Source organism: Ctenopharyngodon idella, chromosome 13 (assembly GCF_019924925.1).
Source record: "Ctenopharyngodon idella isolate HZGC_01 chromosome 13, HZGC01, whole genome shotgun sequence".
NCBI classification, from domain to species: Eukaryota; Metazoa; Chordata; class Actinopteri; order Cypriniformes; family Xenocyprididae; genus Ctenopharyngodon; species Ctenopharyngodon idella.
This window is the reverse complement of record NC_067232.1, coordinates 4,335,403-4,358,262: the sequence shown is the minus strand read 5'-3', so window position 1 is coordinate 4,358,262 and position 22,860 is coordinate 4,335,403. Positions and strand designations below refer to the sequence as shown.

Here is a 22,860-nt window from a genome sequence, read left to right as displayed (position 1 = left end):
AATGTGTCATGAGTGGGAGTGGTGCTCGTTTACGAGAAACTCTGTGGGTGTAACTCAGAGGTGGGAGGACTGTTATCATGTATATCTGCCACAACAGAAATAAAAAAGTATCTGCATGTTAAAGAGTACTAAATGTAAGACCTTTTCAGTGTAAAAAAAAAAAAAGAAAAGAACAAATTTAAGATCAACTTTGCAAAAAAAGATCATATTATAGGTGAAATCCATTTGATGTTAAAATACTTTCTCCCTTTAATATGCAGAGACACATATAAGTCAACTGAAAAATGTTAAAACTGTGAAAAAACACATTGTTCTTTCACGCATCCCAACCAACATGACATAGCAACACTGACTCATGTCTGTTTTTCAACCAATGGCAGACGGGCAATGTTTGGGAAACCTGTTTGAAAACAGTTATTATTGCTTTTTCAATTTTGTTTAGTGATGCTCAATAAATTAAAAATAAGTCAGTAGAAACCAATGGACTATAATAACCAGAAAAAAAATCCTTCAAAATACTACATCAATGTGATCTGTTGAACTTAATATTAGCCTCTTGATATTATATCTTGAAATTACGTTTTTAAAAGATTTCTTAAAAGGATAGTTCACCCAAAAATGAAAATTCTGTCATCATTTACTCACCCTCAAGTTGTTCCAAACCTGTATGAATTTCTCTCTTCTGCTGAATGCAAAAGAAGATATTTTAAAGAATGTTTGTAACCAAACAGTTGTTGGTCCCCATTGACTTCCATAGTATTTTTTTTTCCCAGACTATGGAAGTCAATGGGGACCATCAGCTGTTTGGTTACCCATATTCTTCAAAATATCTTCTTTTTGTGTTCAGCAGAAGAAAGAAATTCATACAGGTTTGGAACAACTTGAGGGTGTGTAAATGATGACAGAATTTTCATTTTTGGGTGAACTATCCCTTGAAGGCCTTAAATGGACACCCTGAAGGAAAACAAAATGAACATAACCCCTAACATCTGTCCTGAACTTCTGACCTGTGAGGGAGTCTATAGAGAAGAGGTCCACTCTGGCTCCCAGGAGACGATACCTCACCACTGCATTCACCCCAATGTCTCTGTCCTCTGCTAGAACAGGGCCGTTCAGAATCAACACTGTGGTGCCTGATGGACAGACAGAAAGAGAGAGGGAGGGAGGTTTGATGGTGTTAAATGAGTATTCATGTTGTATTTATTTCCCCTCAGTGTATGTTATATTGGTCAAGATTTCATCTGCCAAATATTATTGATTTGACTGCACTGACACTCTCTGATGAGAACAAAACTTGAACTGAATTGAGCTGGATGATGACACTATTATCTTCTGTAGAGCTGCTTTTGAAATCGTTTCATCATTAATGAAAAAAAAAAGCTTCTTCCCTTTCTTTGAAAGGACAATATAGTCAAAACAGTCTTTCATTTGTAAGAATCAGGATGTGGTTAGTGAGAACATGTGGTACCTGTGAGTGAGTTTTCACTGATTTCGCCCCTGTAGCTGGTCTGAGTGAAGATGGGCCTGTTGTCATTCACATCCAGCACGGTCACTACCAACAACTCTGCGTCCTGAGAAGAGAGAAAAGAGTCTCATTGCGGTGTTCACCTGATCGTGATATTCACAGTCTGTGAAACAGATATTCACCCGGATATGCTGTTTTGTGTCATGGTATTTACCCTGCGTGCGATGCGAGGGTTGTCTGGGTTGTCTTTGACGGTGATGGTGAGGCTGTATTCAGCCATTCTCTCTCTGTCCAACGGCCTGTTCACCTGAACCACACCTGACTGGAGGAAAGAGCACATCAGTCTGTACACTATCTATTCTTTCCCTCTGCTGTTTTTGTGCTAATGTCTCTTACTGTCTCATTAATGTAGAACGCTCCATCAGTGTTGCCGGCAGTGATGCTGTACGTGAGGAGAGCGTTGCGGCCGCTGTCAGAGTCTTGTGCCCGCACTTGAGTGATGGAGGTGTGAATCGGTGCTCCCTCGCTCACGCTGGTGTTATACGGTAAGTTAAGCAGGATGGGGTCGTTATCATTAATGTCCAACACCTGAATGCCCACTACCACCTGATACAGAAAAACAAAGCCACCACATGAATTATGGGAAATATGTAAGTGATTCATTGCTTACTAATTCACATACAAATCATATGCAAGATTAGATTTAATGTGGCTTGAAATATATTCTATTTCTTGTTGATATTTTGCATCTGTGCATGCTTTATGGACTAATTTTGCCTACGGACGAGGATTTTGAGGGATTTTCTTTCAGTATTTGTAACTGCGGTAAAGAATGGAAAAGAAAATAGCTGCATGATTTCAGTAAAAAAAATCAAATTGTGATTTTTCTGATAAAAATTGTGATAAGCTCCAGGTTTGCTGTGCTCGTTTGTAGACCTGCACAATTTGGCCAAGAAGTTTTTGTTGTTATTTTTGTTGTTTTTGCGCACAAAAAGTATTCTCGCCGCTTCATAACTTTAAAGTTGAACCACTGTAGTCACATGGAATATTTTAACAATGTCTTAAATACCTTTCTGGACATTGAATGTGGTAATTTCGTAGCTTTCAATGGAGGATAAAAAAACCTCTTGGATTTTATCAAAATATTTGTGTTCCGAAGATGGACGAAGGTCTTACGGGTGTGGAACGGCATGAGGGTGAGTAATTAATGACAGAATTTTCATTTTTGGGTGAACTAACCCTTTAAATATTATTAGTACTATTAATATTACTATACTATTTTATTTATAGTATAATTATTTTAAACAATAATATAATCAATTATTTTATTTTACAGCACAACTGTAAAGTTTCAGTACTAATAACTAATAATAATTTTATTTTCTTCATTTTCAAACCTTAAACCATGAATCCGCAAACCGCACCAGCGATTCACTCTGAAACACGCAGCGCATATTTTAAAGTAAATCACAGCCTTTGTGGTTTGAAGATTGCACTGAGCCATATCGCGATTTCAGTTTTATTTAGATCAATCGTGCACGCAATTCAGTGTGTCCCAATACTGGCAAATTTCCACATACTCAAAAGTATGTACTTTCCCATCAGTTCATACTTTTGTGCGTAGTAGATGATTATGAACTGAGATGTGTGTGTGGGTGCATACCGTAGCGCTGAGTGCTGGCGTTCCCAGATCTTTGGCAGTAATGGTGATGTTGTAATATGCGATAGTTTCTCTGTCCAGCTCTACATCTCTCCTCACTCTCAACTCTCCCTCAACTGATGAAATTACAAACTCATCTGGGAAAAAGAGAGACAGAAAGAAACACAGATAGAAAGGATTAAAACCATTTTTACTGCAGACAAAAAACACAACAAATATCAACACTAATACTTTTTCTGATTGGAACTGAATCAGCTGTCCATCACACACACACACACTTTTCAGGTCCCCTGCGGTGATGCTGTACTCCACTTTTCCATTGGATCCAGAGTCGGCATCCGTGGCTTTAACGGTCCAGACACGTGGGCCCGGCTGTCCCTCTGTGATTTCAAACGGACCTTCGAATGAACTCGGGAAGATGGGTGCGTTATCGTTCACGTCTACAACATTCACCTGGACCTGCGGTACAGGACAGTGTGTGAGAGTGATATAAAGGAATCATGAGGGTTATAAATGTGTGTGTAGCAGACGTGAACTCACTGTGGTGCTGGAGGTCAGTCTAAACTGAGGTATAGGACACTGATCTGTGGCTGTGATCGTCAACACGTAGTGACCACTACTGATCTCATAATCCAGTTCCCTAATGACCACAATCTGACCCTGTGAACACACACAAACACACACACACACACAATGAACACGCACAGCAGTGGAGGATCATTCTCAGGAAACACTGTCACAAAATATTAAGCAGCACTGTTTTCAACAATGATAATAATAAGAAATGTTTCTTGAGCATATTGTAAATCAGCATATTAGAATGATTTCTGAAGGATCATGTGACACTAAAGACTGGAGTGATGATGCTGAATTTTCAGCTTTGCATCACAGGAAATAAAATACATTTCAAAACATATTCAAATTGAAAGCAGTTCATTTAAACTGTAATCATATTTCGCAATATAACAGTTTTGTATTTTTGATCAAATAAACGCAGAAGAGACATCTTTAAAAAACATTTTAAAAATCTTACCAACCCAAAACATTTGAGCAGTAGTGTAATAAACAGGATATCGAACACAAATCATTTTAAAGATTTTTTAAAAATTATATCAATCTATATTTTGCTTTGATTGACATTAAAATATCATGCTTTCACTGCCTATGTAGTATTATTTTCATATTTGAGAGAGAAATATCACAATATTTTCGACCACATGTTTAAAAAACAGAAGTTCTCATTCAGTCTTTGTCAACATTGCATTATGTTCACACTTATGTTGCCATTTCCAGGCTCAGATATGATCAGGTGTTGTGTTCTTGGGTTATTATGCAAATTAGTTATCTATGTAATCTATGCACATTCTACGTATATGAATTCAAAAATTACTGTGTTGGTTTAAAATAAAGCAGTGCTTTAGAACTATGCTTAGAGTCAGTAATGATAAATAAGTACTGATATATGCATATGTTGAAACCACATATTTAGGATTTGGTTAGGATTAGGATTTGGATTTGGATATTCACTAATCTGAATATCGGGGGGAGCATTCACATTTGGCCATGTGGGCCTGAGGTAAGAAAAAAAGGATTTCTTGAATTTTTAAACCGTAACCTTTTCAAATAAAGTTATTAAAAAATTCCCCGAAATTTTCAAGGTTTTCTAAGAAATACAAACACAGAAAATAAAATAATCCATTAACACCAAACACATCAGTGTGTCTAAACCAGTCCTTGTTTCCTGCCTGTCACTCTCTGACTGCCTCACCGTTATGCTATTGATCTGGAACGTCTGGGCCAGGTTGCCCCTGGAGATGGCATAACGGATGGTTCCGTTGAGACCTTCATCAGGGTCGATGGCAGTAACTGTGGCGATGATGGCTCCTACAGTGTTTGGCCCCTCTCTGAGCTCCGTCACATATTCTTCCTCCGGAAACTCAGGTGCATTGTCATTTTCATCAATTATATTCACCCACACGGTGGTGGACGTCTGTGGAAACAGATGACATATGTGAATTAAATACGTTTTAACATTTTACAGTAATAAGTAGGGTAATCCAACAGGACAGCCGCAGCACTTTCCTAAACATCCGCTTTTTGAGATGCACGCAGACATTTGCCTGATCCTTGACACGATTACGGGCAGCTGCGCAAAGTTGATTCTGCGCTAATTTGATCTAATATTTAATGTTTTTTAAAATGTTGTAGATTTAAGTAGCAAATGAGAATCGCTGACATTATTGAAAATATTTTGAGACAAAAGTCTTGTTAATGATTTTTAGTTTTGTTCAAGGTAATTAAAGAGACAGTTTTTCAATAATGGAAGAATATGTAAAAGGTGGTATTTGGGGCAAAAGGGACCCCTGCTGTTGGGGCAAAAGGCACAATATTTAACATGACAATAAATAGATCGCTGACTTATTAATTTGTTGACGTGACATGGTTAGATATCATATATTAAGTTGGGTGTCCACCTTAGAGATAATCACCATATTTGTAATGAAACCATATTTAAAAATATAATATTAATCACATCATACAATAAAATATAATATTATTTTTTACTACATTAAATTATTATGGGATCTCATTCAATTATTTCAGTATCTTTACTTTTTTTATTAAATTTTAAAATGAACATTTTAATGACAATATATTTATTGAACAAAACAAATTTTTTTATTTATCAAAATAAACCAAAAATAGTACAAACTTTGCTAAAGTGATTGTTTTGAACAAGTATTAACTTAGACATTATTCAAAACATATTATTTTAGCGAAGGTATTTGTATCAATACTTTGTGCCTTTTGCCCCATGCTGGTGAGGCCCAACTTGCCACCTAATACATTTATAAGACTTGTTATAAGACAAAACAAACCACTTTTATGATTTATTTCCACACAAAATCTGTTGCTCCATCAATGTTCAAAAAGAAAAAACATATTTGCATATAATGCACAACGAATAAAAAGCATGTCCCATATAAATAAATGTTAGAACAGTGGCAATGCATTGAAAAATAACACACTATAACTACTTTAGATGACACTTTATTTTACAGTGTCCTTGTTACATGTTACATGTAATAACAGTAAATTATGCATAATTACATACAACTAACCCTAAACCAAACCCTAACCCTAATTATATAGTAAGCACATGTTGTTAATTAATATTATCCAGTACTTAAATGTATAATTACACTGTAACAAGGACACCATAAAACAAAAGTGTAATCCTACTTTAAATAGGTATACTTTTATACTATTTATCTAAGTAAGTAAATAAATAATAATAATAAAAAAACATACAGAATTTGTATCTAAAATTGTAAACATGATGTATGTCTAGATAGCGGGGCAATGGATGAAAGTATTTGCATGTTTTCTTCTGAACAGACTATGCACCAGTGTGGAGAAACCTTTATCTTGTGCTATCATAGTGAACTGGCACAGCAAGTTTGAATCACATTTGCATAACCTGATGGTGTGTGCCGGAGGTTACTGATGTGTGCATGTATGCTATCAATAGGCATCCAAACTGATACCATGTCTCAACACACAATTCACTCAAGCAGTTCTCTCAAGTGCAGAACCCAAAATCTGGTCAACTATGATGAGACAGATTCTGAATATGATCTCAAAAGGAACATAGTACAAATCAAAAGTAAATTTAAATTGTTACTGCAGAATAAACTTCCAAAAACATACAGAGAAATGTGGAACGTTCTATTTCAATTGAATGATAATTATATTAAATTAATAATTAATTATATTACTACATATTACCAAAAATAAACTTTAAAATGTAAATTCTAATTGGTTTAAAATAATTGTTTCAATACATTTAAAACAGTAGTATAACTTTAATTTTAACTGTAGTATTTAAAGTGGGAGGAGTGATTTGAAGGGAGGGGAGGGGAGCACTGAGCAGCGACTGAGTGAAGTACAGATTCTTGTTTCTGTGTTCACTTCTGATGATTTAGAGAAATAACTTACTGTAAGAGCCTGAAGAGCAGCTGAGTTCACAACACACGGGAATAAGAGGAAGACTATATAAGTTTTCTGTCATCACGGCTGGAAAAATTGTAGAGGACTTTGGACATAAACTGAAGACAGGACTGATGGATGTATTTTGGGCTCTCTTGCTCTGCGTTCATTTTCTAACTGCAGTTAAAGGTAATTCTACTCTATTTCTGGTCTAGACGGGGTCGTTCGTACAGAACGCGTTCTGGCGTTGCTGCGTTTTTATTTTAAATAGCTCTTCTGTTTGCATGTGCGTCAAATTGACGTATTTCAATGTTGTGTCGGATTTTGCAGTTTTTTAGGGTTTTAACATCGTGATTCAAGTTTTAAAACGCGTCTCGAGTCCTCCGCGTTCTTTTCAATCCCGTTGCGTTCCGAGCGCCTGCTGCATAAGCTGCCCCGATTCTGACATTTGTTTACGTGTAAAACGTTCTCAAGGCTGTTTGGGCGTGAATCAACTTGTTTCAGAACTGAAAAATGACAGTTCTTTCTCTCATTTTTTTGGCCCGAATTCAACGTTCAACTTTTACAAAAGCCGGTCATCTGTCATAGTTTGTGAATCGCATAGCCTACCACGTACTCTGAATTACAACACGCTACTTTACTGACATTTAGTTCAGTTGTTATTTTTAATTTTCTACTTTGGTTTGAAGCCGTGTCATTTTGGTGAAGCACGTATAAATTGGTGGAATCATACCGAAAAGAAACCCAATGATTTGGTGTATCCAGTCGCTGAGTTTAGGCTCTCTCTCGTGCGTCGACATTATCAAGGGAATTTACTAATGCTGTTGCAGTGACTGCTTGATTCATGAATATTACTTTAATGTGAGGTTTAACCCTACATTTTAGCCAACTTTAGCTGATTGGCTAAAACGTAGGCTGTAGTTAGTGGGCGTTGGACATCTAGCGAATCCTACAATGGTGAAGACTTGGCTTCTATTAATTTAGTTGAAAGGACACTCATATACGTAATATTCATAATTTAGTTTGGTCAATAATGTGATTCCTAATTTACTTCATCGTCTGCTATACGCATTTGGACATTATTGTATGATAATCACGCTGTTCCCTTGAACCGAATATGTTACAGAACAAATAAGTTAAAAAGAAAAACACAAATAAACTATAAAAAAGAATACATTTACATAATGTGTAATGTGGTTTCGTCAGAACTCATGACATTTTGTAATGATGAAAAATGGAACACTATATCTGTCATATTCTTTTATTCTTATATTTTTAATGTAGTATATATCTGTCTGAGCAGAATTTGTTTATACATCAGCTTTAACTGGATACTTCCTTCCTCATTTACACAAGCTCAGCCAATCAGAGGTCTAGAAAATTATTAAGTTATGACAGTTTTATATATATATATATATATTAACCCAGCTTTAGTTTGCAGATGAATTCAATAAACCATAGACTATGGCTGGTTCATCATTTAGCTAATATTGATTTAATATCGAGCGGTTGGTCTAAAGTTAGACAGTGTGAGGTGTAGATGTAGGGTCTTCAGGAAGTGGCAAGGTTTGTGAGGCTTGTTCCCCAGGGGGAGCTGTTATTTAGTATCTGTCAGGTCAGATTTCCATACCAGGGGGTATCGATTCAATGCTCAACCATCTCTACATCCTTATCACAGTGAGGAGGTGTGATCTTTCTCAAAAAGTCTGATGGTTTCATCTTAACCAGGCCTGAGAAATCAGCATATATAGAAAGACAGGGAGACAGACTGAAAGGATCCCAGATGGAATGAGACTATCTGTGGATACTGCTCTGGGATTACATTCTTGACCCCCTGGGTTTGTAAGTCCCTATGAGAGGCAACATCCACAGCGTCTTCTCAGTAAGAATACGAAGGGGACAAAATGATCAACTAAGAGAAAAATAACGCAAGGGAGGAAGGATGGTGTAATAATGAGCATAAGTGGTGCTTGCTAAAGGAAACATCACTATTGCTTATTGTTCTTGACTCTTAAGACTGGCAGACCATAGCAGTGGTGCCTTTTTCCAACCTGCCCCCATGATTTCAAATAGACCTTTACTTTAATAATAATTTCTACAAAAATATAATTGATTTTGCTTCTGAAAACAGTCCAATACTCCATAACTAAAACAATCCTTTAATGCATGAAGCCGAGGAGTTTCTGTAATGGTAGGCAGATGCTTATCCGCAGGAGGTTTCAGGTGAAATGGGACGGTCCCTCACAGTCATGCTCTCTGCAGATGGGAGGGGAGTTCTTAGACACCCATGGCTTTCATTAACACCTTGTAATGAGGCTCTTACACAAACAACGATAGTGAGAAATGAGACCAATACATGGAGGTGGGGGCTGTAAAATTGACTGATAATCTTCCCCACCACCAAAGCTCTTAAATTTAATTTGTGTTCAATTCAAAACGTGTCTTGAGAACAATGTCAAACAATATAACAAAACCAGTCATAAGTCGCACAGGTATATTTGTAGCAATAGCCAACAATACATTGTATGGGTCAAAATGATCGATTTTTCTTTTATGCCAAAAATCATTAGGATATTAAATAAAGATCATGTTCCATGAAGATATTTTGTAAATTTCCTACTGTAAATATATCAAAAATTTATTTTTGTGAGTGGATATGCATTACTAAAGACTTAATTTGGACAACTTTAAAGGCGATTTTATTTTTTATTTTTTTTGCACCCTCAGATTCCAGATTTTCAAATAGTTGTATCTCGGCCAAATATTGTCCTATCCTGACAAACCATACATCATACTTTCAGAGGATGTATGAATCTCAATTTCAAAAAATTGACCCTTTCTGACTGGTTTTGTGGTTCAGGGTCACATATTATAAAATGTGCACTATAATGTGTTTTTTGGTGTCCTTTTTGGTGTCCTTTGGGATCTTGACAGTGTAAATAAGCATTTCCTTGCAATGAAAACAAGCTAAATCTCTCTTTAAAGATGTTTCAATCTTTGAGTAACAATCATAGACATTCTTTCTCTAAAAAATGAAGCAGATTCTGGATGGTGGTGCACATCAGTGGCATGTAAATGTGATCATTCTTCAGATAATAGTAACAAGGAGCAGGGTGGACACTGATGTCCATGTAAATTCAGTGGCACAGATGATTTTGTGTTGACGTCACAGATAAGCACAGATAAACACATTTGCAGACAGATGTCCTCAGGCAGGGGACATTTTATTATTACTTCTCTCTCTCTCTCTCCCTTGCAGATGAGTCTGAAAATGTTCTGGGCTCAATTCAAATTATGGTCATTGACAATATCCAATCATTCAACAAAATCGTGCTTATATTGTTTTGAATCCTTCTTGAAAGAATCAATAGCTTTTTGTACTTTTAAAGCAACAGTTTGGATCGGCTCTGCCTCCAAAACACATTCTAACGCACCTTTGATCCAATCACGACCCGGTACTCTGTCGAGAGAGCAGAGTAGTATTTCATCCAGTCACAACAAAGACATGTTGAACCGCTGGCAGCTGTCAGAGCGGATTCCCAGCACAGGATTTCACAGGGTGGGAAATGGAGCCCTGACCCGGATAATTACAAACACTGATTGGGAATATGAGGACGGATGAGGTTTATAGAGAATAATAGGGTAGGAGGGGTTTGAACTATATTGTGTCTGTGAGAGACAGGAACGGACACACCCTGAGCTGCACTTTATCACAGAGATGCCGTTTCCTATTGCTCTTCCTGACACACACACACACACACACACAGATTTAAGTTATGTACATTTAAGTCACTCAGGGCATCTTAAATAAAGAAGCATTAGCACAGACTGCACATTAAGGTCAACTACACATGTATTGATAGTAGGGGGCGGCACAGACAGAATGGCAGCCATGCATTCAAGCAGTCAATATCTGGGTTAGTCATTCATAAATATAGGAAATATTTATCCATTCATGAGAAATCAGGGTTTTTCCCATTTCATTAGCCTTGTAGATAAACATACAGCTCTGGTTCATAGGGTTTGTATGTGCAATTAGGGTGTAGGTCTGTTTTGTCTATTAGGAAACAATGCACTCAATGCCACCCTTATTTTCTACAACACACACACAACATACACAATAAAACGAGCACAGATCATTATAGTCATGGATAGAAGAAACAATAGCAGCAGAGGACTGAAGTCTAAAATGACACCTGTTGTTTGTTCACTAATGTGGTGGAAATGCTTTTCTTCCACAGAGCACATCTGGGTTTCACAAAGCTTGTTTTTTATTGAATTTTTTTTTCCCCCATATATTACTGTTGTAGTAGTTTTAGTATACAACTGGACACATAAGCAACATTTAATGTGACTGGAGGAACAAAATTTAGAAAGGCACAAAAAAAGAATGAAATATAAATTTGTATATAAAAAAATGAAGCATTTCACAACAAAAGTTTGGTTGTTTTAAAATTTTACATAAAATAAATTATATATATATAATAGGGGTGTAACGGTACACAAAAATGACGTTTCGGTACGTACCTAGGTATTGAAGTCACAGTTCGGTACGAATTCGGTACAGCAAAAGGGAGAAAACTAAACTTAAATTAAAACTAAAATTGCTTTTATTCTTTTTTTTATTAAACAGTGGTTTACTGTACAAATGTCTCTGTCTTTAAATAAATTCAATTATAATTAAAATTTTCTTAAGGATACAAAATCTATCTCTGCTAATGCTGTAAACTATATATAGAGAGCACTTTTTTGCATATTACTATAATATTAAAGGTTACAATTAACAACAGAGCCCAAATAATTTAATTAAGTTGCTATTTATTTTTAGATATAATAATCAACACTTAAATAAAAATTGTATGCAAACATGTAAACTGCATATAAGGCAGTTTTTGCATTAACTTCTAAATCTGTTTCTACTCCAATTCGATGTTAAAATATATACTGACATTTATACATTGTTTTCATGACAGATTTATTTAAACATACATTAAACATACACATTAAAAGGTTAGTTCACCCAAAAATGAAAATTCTGTCATTAATTACTCACCCTCATGTCGTTCCACACCTGTAAGACCTTCGTTCATCTTCGGAACACAAATTAAGATATTTTTGATGAAATCCGATGGCTCAGTGAGGCTTGCATTGCCAGCGAGACAATTAACATTTTGTCCAAAAAGCTACTGAAGACATATTTAAAACAGTTCATGTGACTACAATGGTTCAACCCTAAAATTATGAAGCAACGAGAATACTTTTTGTGCACCAAAAAAACAAAATAACAACTTTATTCAACAATATCTAGTGATGGGCGATTTCAAAACACTGCTTCATGAAGCTTCGAAGCTTTACGAATCTTTTGTTTCGAATCAGTGGTTCGGAGCATGTATCAAACTGCCAAAGTCACGTGATTTCAGTAAACAAGGCTTCGTTACATCATAAGTGTTTTCGAAATTTCAATGGTTCACCACTGGGGGGGCGTGACTTTGGCAGTTTGATTGAACATTTTTAAGACGAATGCTAAAGCCTAGCCACAAATTCTCCACTGTAGTAAACAACTCTGACAGAGATGCCCATGTGGTCAGCTGACTCTAAGTGCTAAACTTACAAGTACCAAATGCACAAACTCTGTAAGGAAATAAGCAGCTGAGCTCAAGAAATTCACTTGGTCAAATACAGATATTGCATTATATCTCTGCCTGTGCAGACATCTAATAAATAAATAAATACATAGGTTGCCATTTAAAATTAACAGTCAAATTCAAAATTTAAAAATTCAGAATTTTATGTGTTTGCATGTATTTCCATTTTTCGGGGGAATTAACTTACAAAAGCCATAAAGTTACAGTCTCTGCTCATATATATATATATATATATATATATATATATATTAGCAGAAAAAGTTATTTTTAAGATCCAAAACATTGCACATCTTTGACATTAAACGTAAATGTTTTATTTAAATATAAAATCCCTATTTTCTCTTTCTGTCTCTCCAGCGAGCGGTGAGCATCACTCTCTAAGTGTTTCTGTGCCCCATCGGATCTACGAGTGTCCCGAAGGGGCCAATGTCACCCTGACATGCATTCAGTCCGGATCCAAGGCTAACTTGGCGGACAAGCTGTTTAACACCTGGCTCTTCACGTCTCACTCACAGGAGCGCTGCCACAAGGGCGAACATCCGCGTGGGTCCGGTCACACCAACCACTCTCTGGGAGTGGAATACATCACCGGTAAAAAGTTCTCCATCTTCTTGCAGAACATCAAGCACATGGACCAGGGCAAATACTGCTGCCTGCTTGTGGACTTTAATGACAGACACAAGGTCGAGCAGGAGGCCCATGACTTAATCTACCTGACTGTGGTGCCATGTAAGTAAGCCAGGAGAGAGGTCAGGTGCGACATTCATATATCCCCTTTGTTCCTGTGTGATTTTAATGGCACATGTTTCCACAGCAATGGCAAATACTCGCAACGGCAGTCTGAAGTGTTTGGAGTGGTCTCACAGTCCTTCAGATGGTACGTTCAACACCACACAAATAATACAGAGGCCCTAAAAAGTATTAGGACATATAAGTCACACTTAAAAATGCATCTGCAAACAAATGATGCAACAGATTTTCTCAGAACTAGCTTCCATTTTTGCTCAATGAAAGTACCCCTCAAGTTCACAAGCACAGTTTTGAGAATAAGATAATGAGCCTATTATACAAATGTCTGTGTTAAAAATGACACTCAAACTCTATTTTAGTACATTTAACACCTAGTAAAACTAGACTGTGAGTGGTTAGTGAATAAGATGCAACATGGTGTACAAAATGGGGTGGCTGTTTAGTGAAGGCCCCCTTAAATATAATGTTTTAATCTGTAAACCTCAACTTTTCTACAAAATGTTCTGGCTGAAAGATGTGCTTGTGCTATCTTTTTATATAATATACGCAAACTGGCATTCATTCATTTTTAAGTGTGGCTTTAAGTGTCTAAATACTTTTTGAGCTGATTCACTACAGATTTCTTTTCTATTTTCCACCGGTAACATCTCTCTGTCTTTCTTTTTCAGACTCAGTTGCTGAAGGTCTGGCTATCGCAGCCTGCGTAGCTTTCATTCTGTGCCTCCCGCTCATATTGATGCTAGTTTACAGACAGAGACAAACAGTAGAGCGTCACAGACGTGAGTACACACACACACACATACACACGTAGACTTAGTCATGTATTGCTCATACACTTACTCTGACCTATATTGTGCATGAGAGAGCACTGCACATGTCCTGCACTGCACAGTGTGGTGATGGCAGTACAGTAGCTGTACTAATTGTTTTAAAGAGACTGCATTTCCTTTCTCACTGTGAACCATTTCCTGTTCCTGTTTTTCCCAGGTTCACATGAGCTGGTGCGTATGGACAGGTGAGTTTCCACAGTGACCAAAATACTCTAGACTCAACAAGGGATATTTAGATGAATCTCACAAAACCATGTCCAAAATGCATTTCACCCCAAAAGTAATATAAATAAAAAAAATTACATCTTAAAAAACAAGATAAGATTTTTTTTTATTGTATTGCAACATTATTTTTAATGATAATAAAGTATATTTTCCTTCTGAATTCCTATTATAGAAATGCTTCCAGATTATTTATGTATTTATTTTTGCAATTTGTAATATTCTCAATGGTGATTCTCATTACTGTGTTTTTATAATAAAGTAAAACATTTCTATAAATAAGCATAAAGGCAGTACAACAAATGCTACAAGTGTAATTTGCAAATTAAAAACGTGATTATTTTTTTTTATTATTTACTATTATGAGTGATTATTTTTACATGAAATTGTTTTGTAATGAGAATTTGGGGGAAAATGTGCCTGTCATGAAAATAATTTCACAATGTAAAAAAGAATCTTAATGGTCCTATAGCAGGCTAATTATTCTATATTTTTCATATATTTATATGCAAAATATGATTTCTTATTCGTTTTTTTTTTGTGATGAATCTTGTTTCAAACGTTCTTGACAGGTTTCATGAGATTCACTTGTTATAATATATATTTTCATATATTTATTAAATACATATATACAAATATCTTCCTTAAACCTCTGTCTCTCTCTAGTGAAGCACAGGCACATGAGAACCCAGTGTTTATGGGCGATTCTCCACAACCTAAACCCCGCACTGTATCCCAAATCATGAGGCAGTCATCTGAAACAGGACGCCACCTCCTGTCGGAACCCGGAACTCCATTCTCCCCAAACATACACGGGGAATTGTTGTTCTTCCCAGCACAGGGTACGACGCACAGACAACTCCAAACAGATTGCTAAAGCAGATCTGGAGAACCACTACACACACAGATGCACACATGATGATAGTGCTTAAACATAGGCAATCTTAAACAAATGCGCAGATACAACGCAAACAGAAATTGTTTTTGTTGAATTTTCTTTTCTTCTTGGTAGGCACAAGCTGTACCCACACGGTTTCAATGAAAAATTAACACACGCATGCAAATCTGCACACAACCAAAGTCTCGTGTGTGTAGGTGAACGTTATGAAGTCCAGCTCACTCTCCACACACAGAACACACGCCTCCTCTCTCCTTTAACCTTTAGCTCAGCGGAATTTACAAAATGTCAATTTCCTCTTTTCTCCCTCATTTCACAACAGTTATTTCTGCTTCTCTGATAGCAAGCTGGATTCTGAGAAACTGAGAACGTGTGTGTGCATGTGTGTCTACTTTCATGTGTGTTTCTTCATTATACATGACCTACTGGCACATACAGACAGTTCTGTATTCCCACACAGAAACATTAATGTCAACAGTGAACAAGTTTACAACCCTTTTTACTTCCTTAAAGGGTTAGTTCCCCCAAAAATGAAAATTCTGTCATTAATTTCTCACCCTCATGTCGTTCCAAACCGTAAGACCTTCGTTCATCTTCGGAACACAAATTAAGATATTTCTGATGAAATCCGAGTGCTTTCTGACTTCCCTATACACACCAGTTTCACGGCCCAGAAAGGTAATAAAGACATCTAATGTGACTCAAAGTGAAACAGGATATTCAATGATAAAGATATAGGGTGGGAATTTTATCCTCTGGGGATTGATTTATGGTGGCCCAGTAGTGCACAACACAACAAAATTTAAAAAGCAAACAAAAGTTAACAACACAACGAAATCGAGCCACAACACAATGAAATAAAGCCACAACAGAACGAAATCGAGCCACAACACACCGGAAATGCTCCTGACCACTAGGGGGCTCTCAGAGCTCGGTAAAGTTAGTTTTCCTTGCCAATGTTCTATAGAGTCGGCAGTGATATCAATACCACGATTAGCTTTAACAGTATGTAACCACTGTATATCGACATGAAATATTAATTCAAAATCACCTACGCGTACAATACCTTCATATTTATATCTGTGAATGATTTGATGCGCTACCACAGCGCATGATGAAGGGAACGTCTGCCAATTCCGCCAAGTGGTTAAAACGTATAATTTGTATTCATTAAAATTACTTTTAACATTTAAAAACAGACATGTTCAAATTCCAAAGCCTGTAGTAGGTTTCTATTGGTAAGACTGACTTACTCCAGGTGACGGTTTGACAATACATACAGGGAGTTATAATTTCACCTGTAGTAAGTCAGTCTTACCAATAGGAAACTACTACAAGCTTTGGAACATAAAAAACCCTTTAAGTGAATTACAGTAAAAAAAAAAAAAAAAAAAAAACATTATATAAAAACCAATTGTGTAGTGTACATAAAAAAAGGTATTGGCACAATTTCACCTGTAGTAAGTCAGTCTGGTCACTACTACAAGCTTTGGAACAACAACAACAACAAAAAATTGGTGAATTATAGTGATTTTTTCCTGAAAATAATTGTTTATTGTAAGTACATGAAAGGAGGTATTGACAAAATGTCACCTGTAGTAAGTCAGTCTTACTAACAACTAACAAGCTTTGGAATTTGAACATAGCTGTTTTTAAATGTTAAAACAAAGTCATTGTAATGAATACAAATTATTCGTTTTAACCACATGGTGGAATTGGCAGACGTTCCCTTCATCATGTGGTAGCGCATCAAATCATTCACAGGTATAAATATGAAGCTATTGTGCACATAGGTGATTTTGAATTAATATTTCATGTCAATATACAATGTTTACATAATCGTGGTTTAATCGAGGAAATCTAACTTTACCAAGCTCTGAGAGCTCCTAGTCGTTGGGAGGATTTCTGTTGTATTGTGGCTTGATTTCGTTGTGTTGTGGCTTTATTTCTTTGTGTTGTGGCTCGTTTCCGTTGTGTTGTGGCTTGATTTCATTGTGTTGTGGCTTGTTTATGTTGTGGCTTTATTTCGTTGTGTTGTGAACTTATGTTTGCTTTTTTAATTTCATTGTGTTGTGCACTACTGGGCCACCGTATTGATTGGATCAGGAAAAGTGAGTGATACATATGCCAGCCGGAAAGGAAAGTTTTATCCGAGCAACTTATTGTATTTTAATAAAGTTTGGATGTGAAAGCAAAATATGCTGGCCAATCAGAGCACATTTATGCCAAATGCATAAATGTAAAATATATATGGAACGACATAAAACTACAATGTTAAAATACATAATGCATAATTCGAATCTCCCACCACATCCCACCTAGACCATTCATTAACACTAAGCTGCAAAAACATTACAAATGGCACATTTACATATGGACTTTCCACACAGCCTGGAGACATCACTCATTTCATATGTAAAGTCGTTACCTAATCATAACAGAGGGCGTTTATATAGAAGTCTTAAAAGGTAGAGCAGCAAAAATAGACCTGTTAATTCTAAACGCCAGAGAGAGGATGGTCATGTAAAAATAAACTGTAGAAACCTTTGAAGAAACTTTGCCTAACATTTTAAGCAGACTTTATAGCCTCCCTCTAATCATTTTACTTTTACTTTTCCAGATCCCATTCCTGAGTCTCCCAACTTGTTGGAATAAGAGATGTCATGTTCACCCCCCAGGAACACCTAGTGCTTCTTCTTTCTCCTCCACATCATCATGTCTCTTTTCTTCCTGTCTTCTGCAAGGATGATAAGGAGAGACCCACCCCCCCCCCCCCCGAAAAAATGGCAACTGAACTCAGCTCTTCGCTATTACGATGGGACCCCTTATCTGGTGATGTCTGTGTCTGTCTGCTGATTGTCTTTGAATGGGTTTCCAGAGAAGGAAATTTCACAAGTTAGGGCACTAGGGAGAGCACGATCACAGGGAATTTTTAAGAAGAGGATCCAAAGATGTCCTTGTGTGCCATTTGAGTTGAAAAATTGATTTCAGCTAAGCTGTTTGCACACATTTTTGCTCGTCCTGTACTTCATGTATCAGTCACACTGAGGCTTCATTTGCACTTAAATGACTATTTTTCACTCTTCCTAATCTGTCTATTCCTATCCTCATCTCACTTTTCCACTGAATCATTCTATTCATCTGCTCTCTTCTAGAGGTCAGGGATGTATTAATACCTCATCCACTCCTGTTTTACCTATCTCAGTACTTTCTAAATACCTACTTGCTCAATACTCCAATACTGCCAAAGTACTCAGTTATCACTTTACCACTGAAATGGCGCCTGTGCTGGTCCCAGATTTGGAGCTCGGCCAGGGAATCTGCAGATCTCAGAACTGGCCTGCTTTTCCATTGAGTGGAGAGCTGAATGACGATGCACATGACAGTTTGTTTCAAAGTTTTAAAACATATTTTACTTTTGAAAATGAGTGTCTTTATGTAACGGACCCAGATTGGGGCCAGCACCGGCATCGTGTCGGAGGAAAAGGGATGTTCTCAGTACACTCACTGTTGGACCTGCTGAGAAACGATGGGCTATTTTAAACCCTTTCGCGGTGAGTGTGGTGCTTTTATGATATATGTAGCGTGTATGATGCATTCTGTCAGAATGAGTGCAGTTTTTTGTGGTAATTTTGCATCGTGGCAACTGAACACAATGCCACTCTCTTACATCTACGTCACCTGTGGCTTTAAGGGTCTGAGGGCTCATAAAAGAAAATTTTCTATATTTTGTATTGAATTTTTATCTGATACATGTGTATATGTGTGTGTGTGTGTGTGTGAGAGAGAGTGTATATTCATTTTCCATTAAATTAAAAAAAAAAAAAGCAAAGAGCTGGTAAACATTTTCAGGAAGCTTAAAAGTTTAAATCTACTGCCAAACAGAGTGCCAGAAACTTTGCTTTGTGTATGAATGAAAGATTTGTTGGTGAATGATTGCAAATACACATTGTAAATATGCTGATAAATACGCCACTTTACCAGTTTTTATATTTGAAGTTGCACATGTGCCTGTACAAAGGTAGCACCGTATATGTAGCTCCGATGCTGTGACACAACTGCTGATTCCATTTGCTTATGTTTCTTTTTATGAAAATACAAATAAATAAAACGTTCTAGTGAGAGCTGAGTCCTTGTGCCGTGTTTATGCAATAAATAATCTCTTACAGAACTGCCTGAGACAGCAGATGGTCAACTGACGGATGATGAGCCCTCTAAACTATTATGGAAAACTAGCCCAAAATCTACTAAAAAGAAATAAATACTTTAACTAAGATGAAACTGGCCTCTTCTGTTGTTCAAACAAGTGTATCATCTCTCTGTTTAATTGGAATTGTCTGAAAGTCAATATATCCCTAAATTTAGTTTCAATCTGTTGCTTTTTGAGAATTCAGCATCTGAGATACAGCTCTAGAAAGTGGATCCAGACACTAGAGGCCCAAAAGTCACACTTGATGAAACCCAGACCGCTGTGAGGTTCACAACAGGAATCAACGAGTTCTTAAGAGTGCAACTTCCTGTTTCAAAAATAAGGCAGGTTGTGGTTTCCTGTTTTTGCTGTTTGGTTGTTCAGACTGGCTTTTAAAAAAGCAAGCTTAGTATCTTATGTTTAGTGTCAAAAGAAAAAGGGAAAAAAACGGTCAAAATCTGTTTACAAGCAGCTGCAGGAACTGTTTACAAGAAGCTGTACTAATGTAAGGGGCGGGGCCTGATCCATTGGGATCTGATTGGATCATAAAATGTAGGTTATCATACTATTTTCCCCCACCCATGTGGCCTTGGTAATGTCAAGAAAAAAACAACAACAGTAAATTAGAGATGGAGATTCATTTGATGAAAGATTACAAAGAAAAACAGGCCGCTAATGCACACCCACACTTACTGATAAAGGTGGCGTGCCGTCATCTTCCACAGTCACAGTGAGCGTGTACCGCTGCTGTTTTTCTCTGTCAGGAGGTGACGGTCGGGTCACTATCTCTCCCGTCATACGGTCCATTCTGAAGGTCAGGTCCTGATTCCCACCGGTGATGTAGTACGACAGCATGGCATTGGGTCCGATGTCACGATCCGTTGCTATGACACGTAGGACTGATGTACCACCCCCCACATTCTAAAACAACACATATATACAGTATTATTTTGTTATATATTGGTGAAAAGTCATACTAACATTTACATTATTACTAGAACAATCTTAAAATATATCTAAATGATAATAATTCAACATATTCAACAAATGAGAAAGAACCAAATTGCATATCACAGCTATGCAGACACCCAGATTTACCTAGCCCTATCACCTAACGACTACAGCCCCATTGACTCCCTGTGCCAATGCATTGATGAAATTAAAAATTAGATGTACCAAAACATCCTTCAGTTAAACAAAGACAAAACTGAAGTCATTGCGTTTGGAAACAAAGATGAAGTTCTCAAAGTGAACACATACCTTCACTCTAGGGGTCAAACTAAAAATCAAGTCAGGAATCTTGGTGTGATTTTGGAGTCAGACCTGAGTTTCACTAGCCATGTAAAAACAATAACTAAATCGGCATATTGTCCTCTCAAAAATATTGCAAGAATTAGATGCTTTGTCTCCAGTCAAGACTTAGAAAAACTTGTTCATCCTTTTTTAATCACCAGCAGGGTGGATTATTGTAATTGACTCCTCACTGGCCTTCCCAAAAAGACCTTAAGACAGCTGCAGCTCGTACAGAACGCTGCTGCCAGGATTCTGAGCAGAACCAGAAAATCTGAACATATCACACCAGTCCTCAGGTCCTTGCGCTGGCTTCCAGTTGCATTTAGAATTGATTTTATAGTACTGTTACTTGTTTATAAATCACTCAATGGCCTAGGACCTCAATACATTGCAGATATGCTCATAGAATATAAACCTAACAGATCAAGTCAGTTAGAAATACCAAGGGTTCGCTCAAAGCAAGGAGAGTCTGCTTTTAGCTGTTACGCCAGCCGCAGCTGGAACCAGCTTCCTGAAGAGATCTGATGTGCTCCAACAGTAGTCACATTCAAATCTAGACTCAAAACATATCTTTTTAGCTGTGCATTTACTGATTGAGCACTGTGCTATGTCTGAACTGATTGCACTTTATTTTATACGTATCATCTTTTTATTCTTTTAATTATTTTTCTTGTTTTTATTTCATTTTTAATGCATTTTATATCAGTCTTTTATGTATCTTCTTTTTATTTCTGACTTTTAATGCATTTTAAATCTTGCTGTCTGGTTGAAAGTGCTGGGAGAATTAGGAAGTAAGCATTTGTTATCCCTGGATGGAGCTCTGACAGAGTTAGTCCAGGAAGATTTGTCTGTAAGGGTACTGTTTAAACGCACAGCTACCTGAAAAAATATTTTTACAGTTATCCCTCCAGAGTGAGGAAGATCCATTTAGATCCACTCTGATGGATAGATCCATTTAGATCCGCTCTGACGGACAACAAAGTTGAGTAGAGTTATCCCTAGATGGAGCTCTGGATAGAGTTAGTCCAGGAAGATTTGTCTGTAAGAGTACTGTTTAAACGCACAGCTAACTGACAAATATAAATATTTTTACAGTTATCCTTCTGCGTGAGGAAGATCCGCTTAGATCCGCTCTGATGGACAACAAAGTTGTGTACAGTTATCCCTCCAGCGTGAGGAAGATCTATTTAGATCCGTTCTGATGAACAGATCCGTTTAGATCCGCTCTGACGGACAACAAAAAACTCCCTGAAACTTCCTAACTCTTTCATCCAGATAGTGGTATTCTCTGTTTTTACTGTTATTTTTTTTTCTTATGCATTCCATTTTTATTCTTATGTATTTGTTTCCTCTTTATGTAAAGCACTTTGAATTACCATTGTGTATGAAATGTGCTATACAAATAAAATTGCCTTGCCTAATTCAAATCAAATGTAATATGAGGGGCTTTCCCACCGAATAGTTCTCGTAACTCATTTATAGGAACTAGCCACTAGGATTATTACTGTTTTCCATTTTCGTGAAGTAAAAATGTTTACACGGCTTTTTAATCAATGTACACTTACATCACTGATAGTTCCTATAGTGCTGGTTTAGACCCTACTCTGAAGTAGGAGCTAATTTAGTTCCCCCAAAAGTAGTTCCTAGAACTAAAATTGTTCCTAGTTCCTGCGCTGCGAACACGGCAAAAACCGGGTACTTCAGCCAATAGTTCTAGGAACTATGAAAGGTTCCTCCAGTGTGAAAGCCCCTATGGTCATATTAACAAACTTTAACATTCTTACTATACCCATCTTTAAATATTTCTAAAATAATAATAATATATTAATAATAATAAGTTAAAATAAATCCTAAATATACATTTAAAAATATATATATTTTTATAATATATATATATATATATATATATATAATGAAA

General features: G+C 36.7%; 2 protein-coding genes across 2 annotated transcripts in view; one reads left to right on the top strand and one right to left on the bottom strand.

Moving 5' to 3' along the window:
- cdh23 (cadherin-related 23) overlaps positions 1 to 22,860 on the bottom strand; it is a 271,367-nt gene that overhangs the window by 19,025 nt on the left and 229,482 nt on the right. Inside the window, 9 exon segments of the mRNA XM_051916257.1 lie at positions 1,008 to 1,133; positions 1,469 to 1,571; positions 1,680 to 1,787; positions 1,862 to 2,071; positions 3,129 to 3,262; positions 3,404 to 3,584; positions 3,666 to 3,785; positions 4,894 to 5,115; positions 20,343 to 20,570. Of these exon segments, the coding sequence (XP_051772217.1) occupies positions 1,008 to 1,133; positions 1,469 to 1,571; positions 1,680 to 1,787; positions 1,862 to 2,071; positions 3,129 to 3,262; positions 3,404 to 3,584; positions 3,666 to 3,785; positions 4,894 to 5,115; positions 20,343 to 20,570 (1,432 nt within the window).
- On the top strand, positions 7,055 to 19,582 carry vsir (V-set immunoregulatory receptor). The gene is made up of 7 exons (XM_051916255.1): positions 7,055 to 7,304; positions 13,118 to 13,489; positions 13,575 to 13,637; positions 14,179 to 14,289; positions 14,498 to 14,525; positions 15,229 to 15,404; positions 18,081 to 19,582. The coding sequence occupies exons 1-7, from the start codon at positions 7,250 to 7,252 to the stop codon at positions 18,113 to 18,115; spliced, it is 840 nt and encodes a 279-aa protein (XP_051772215.1). The 5' UTR covers positions 7,055 to 7,249; the 3' UTR covers positions 18,116 to 19,582.

Excerpts from the sequence above, each read along its gene's own strand:
- vsir (XM_051916255.1), top strand. The coding sequence starts at position 7,250 with ATGGATGTATTTTGGGCTCTCTTGCTCTGCGTTCATTTTCTAACTGCA. Across the intron at positions 14,290-14,497 it reads AACAGTAGAGCGTCACAGAC|GTTCACATGAGCTGGTGCGT; the intron begins GTGAGTACACAC and ends TGTTTTTCCCAG. Across the intron at positions 15,405-18,080 it reads GTTGTTCTTCCCAGCACAGG|ATCCCATTCCTGAGTCTCCC; the intron begins GTACGACGCACA and ends TTACTTTTCCAG.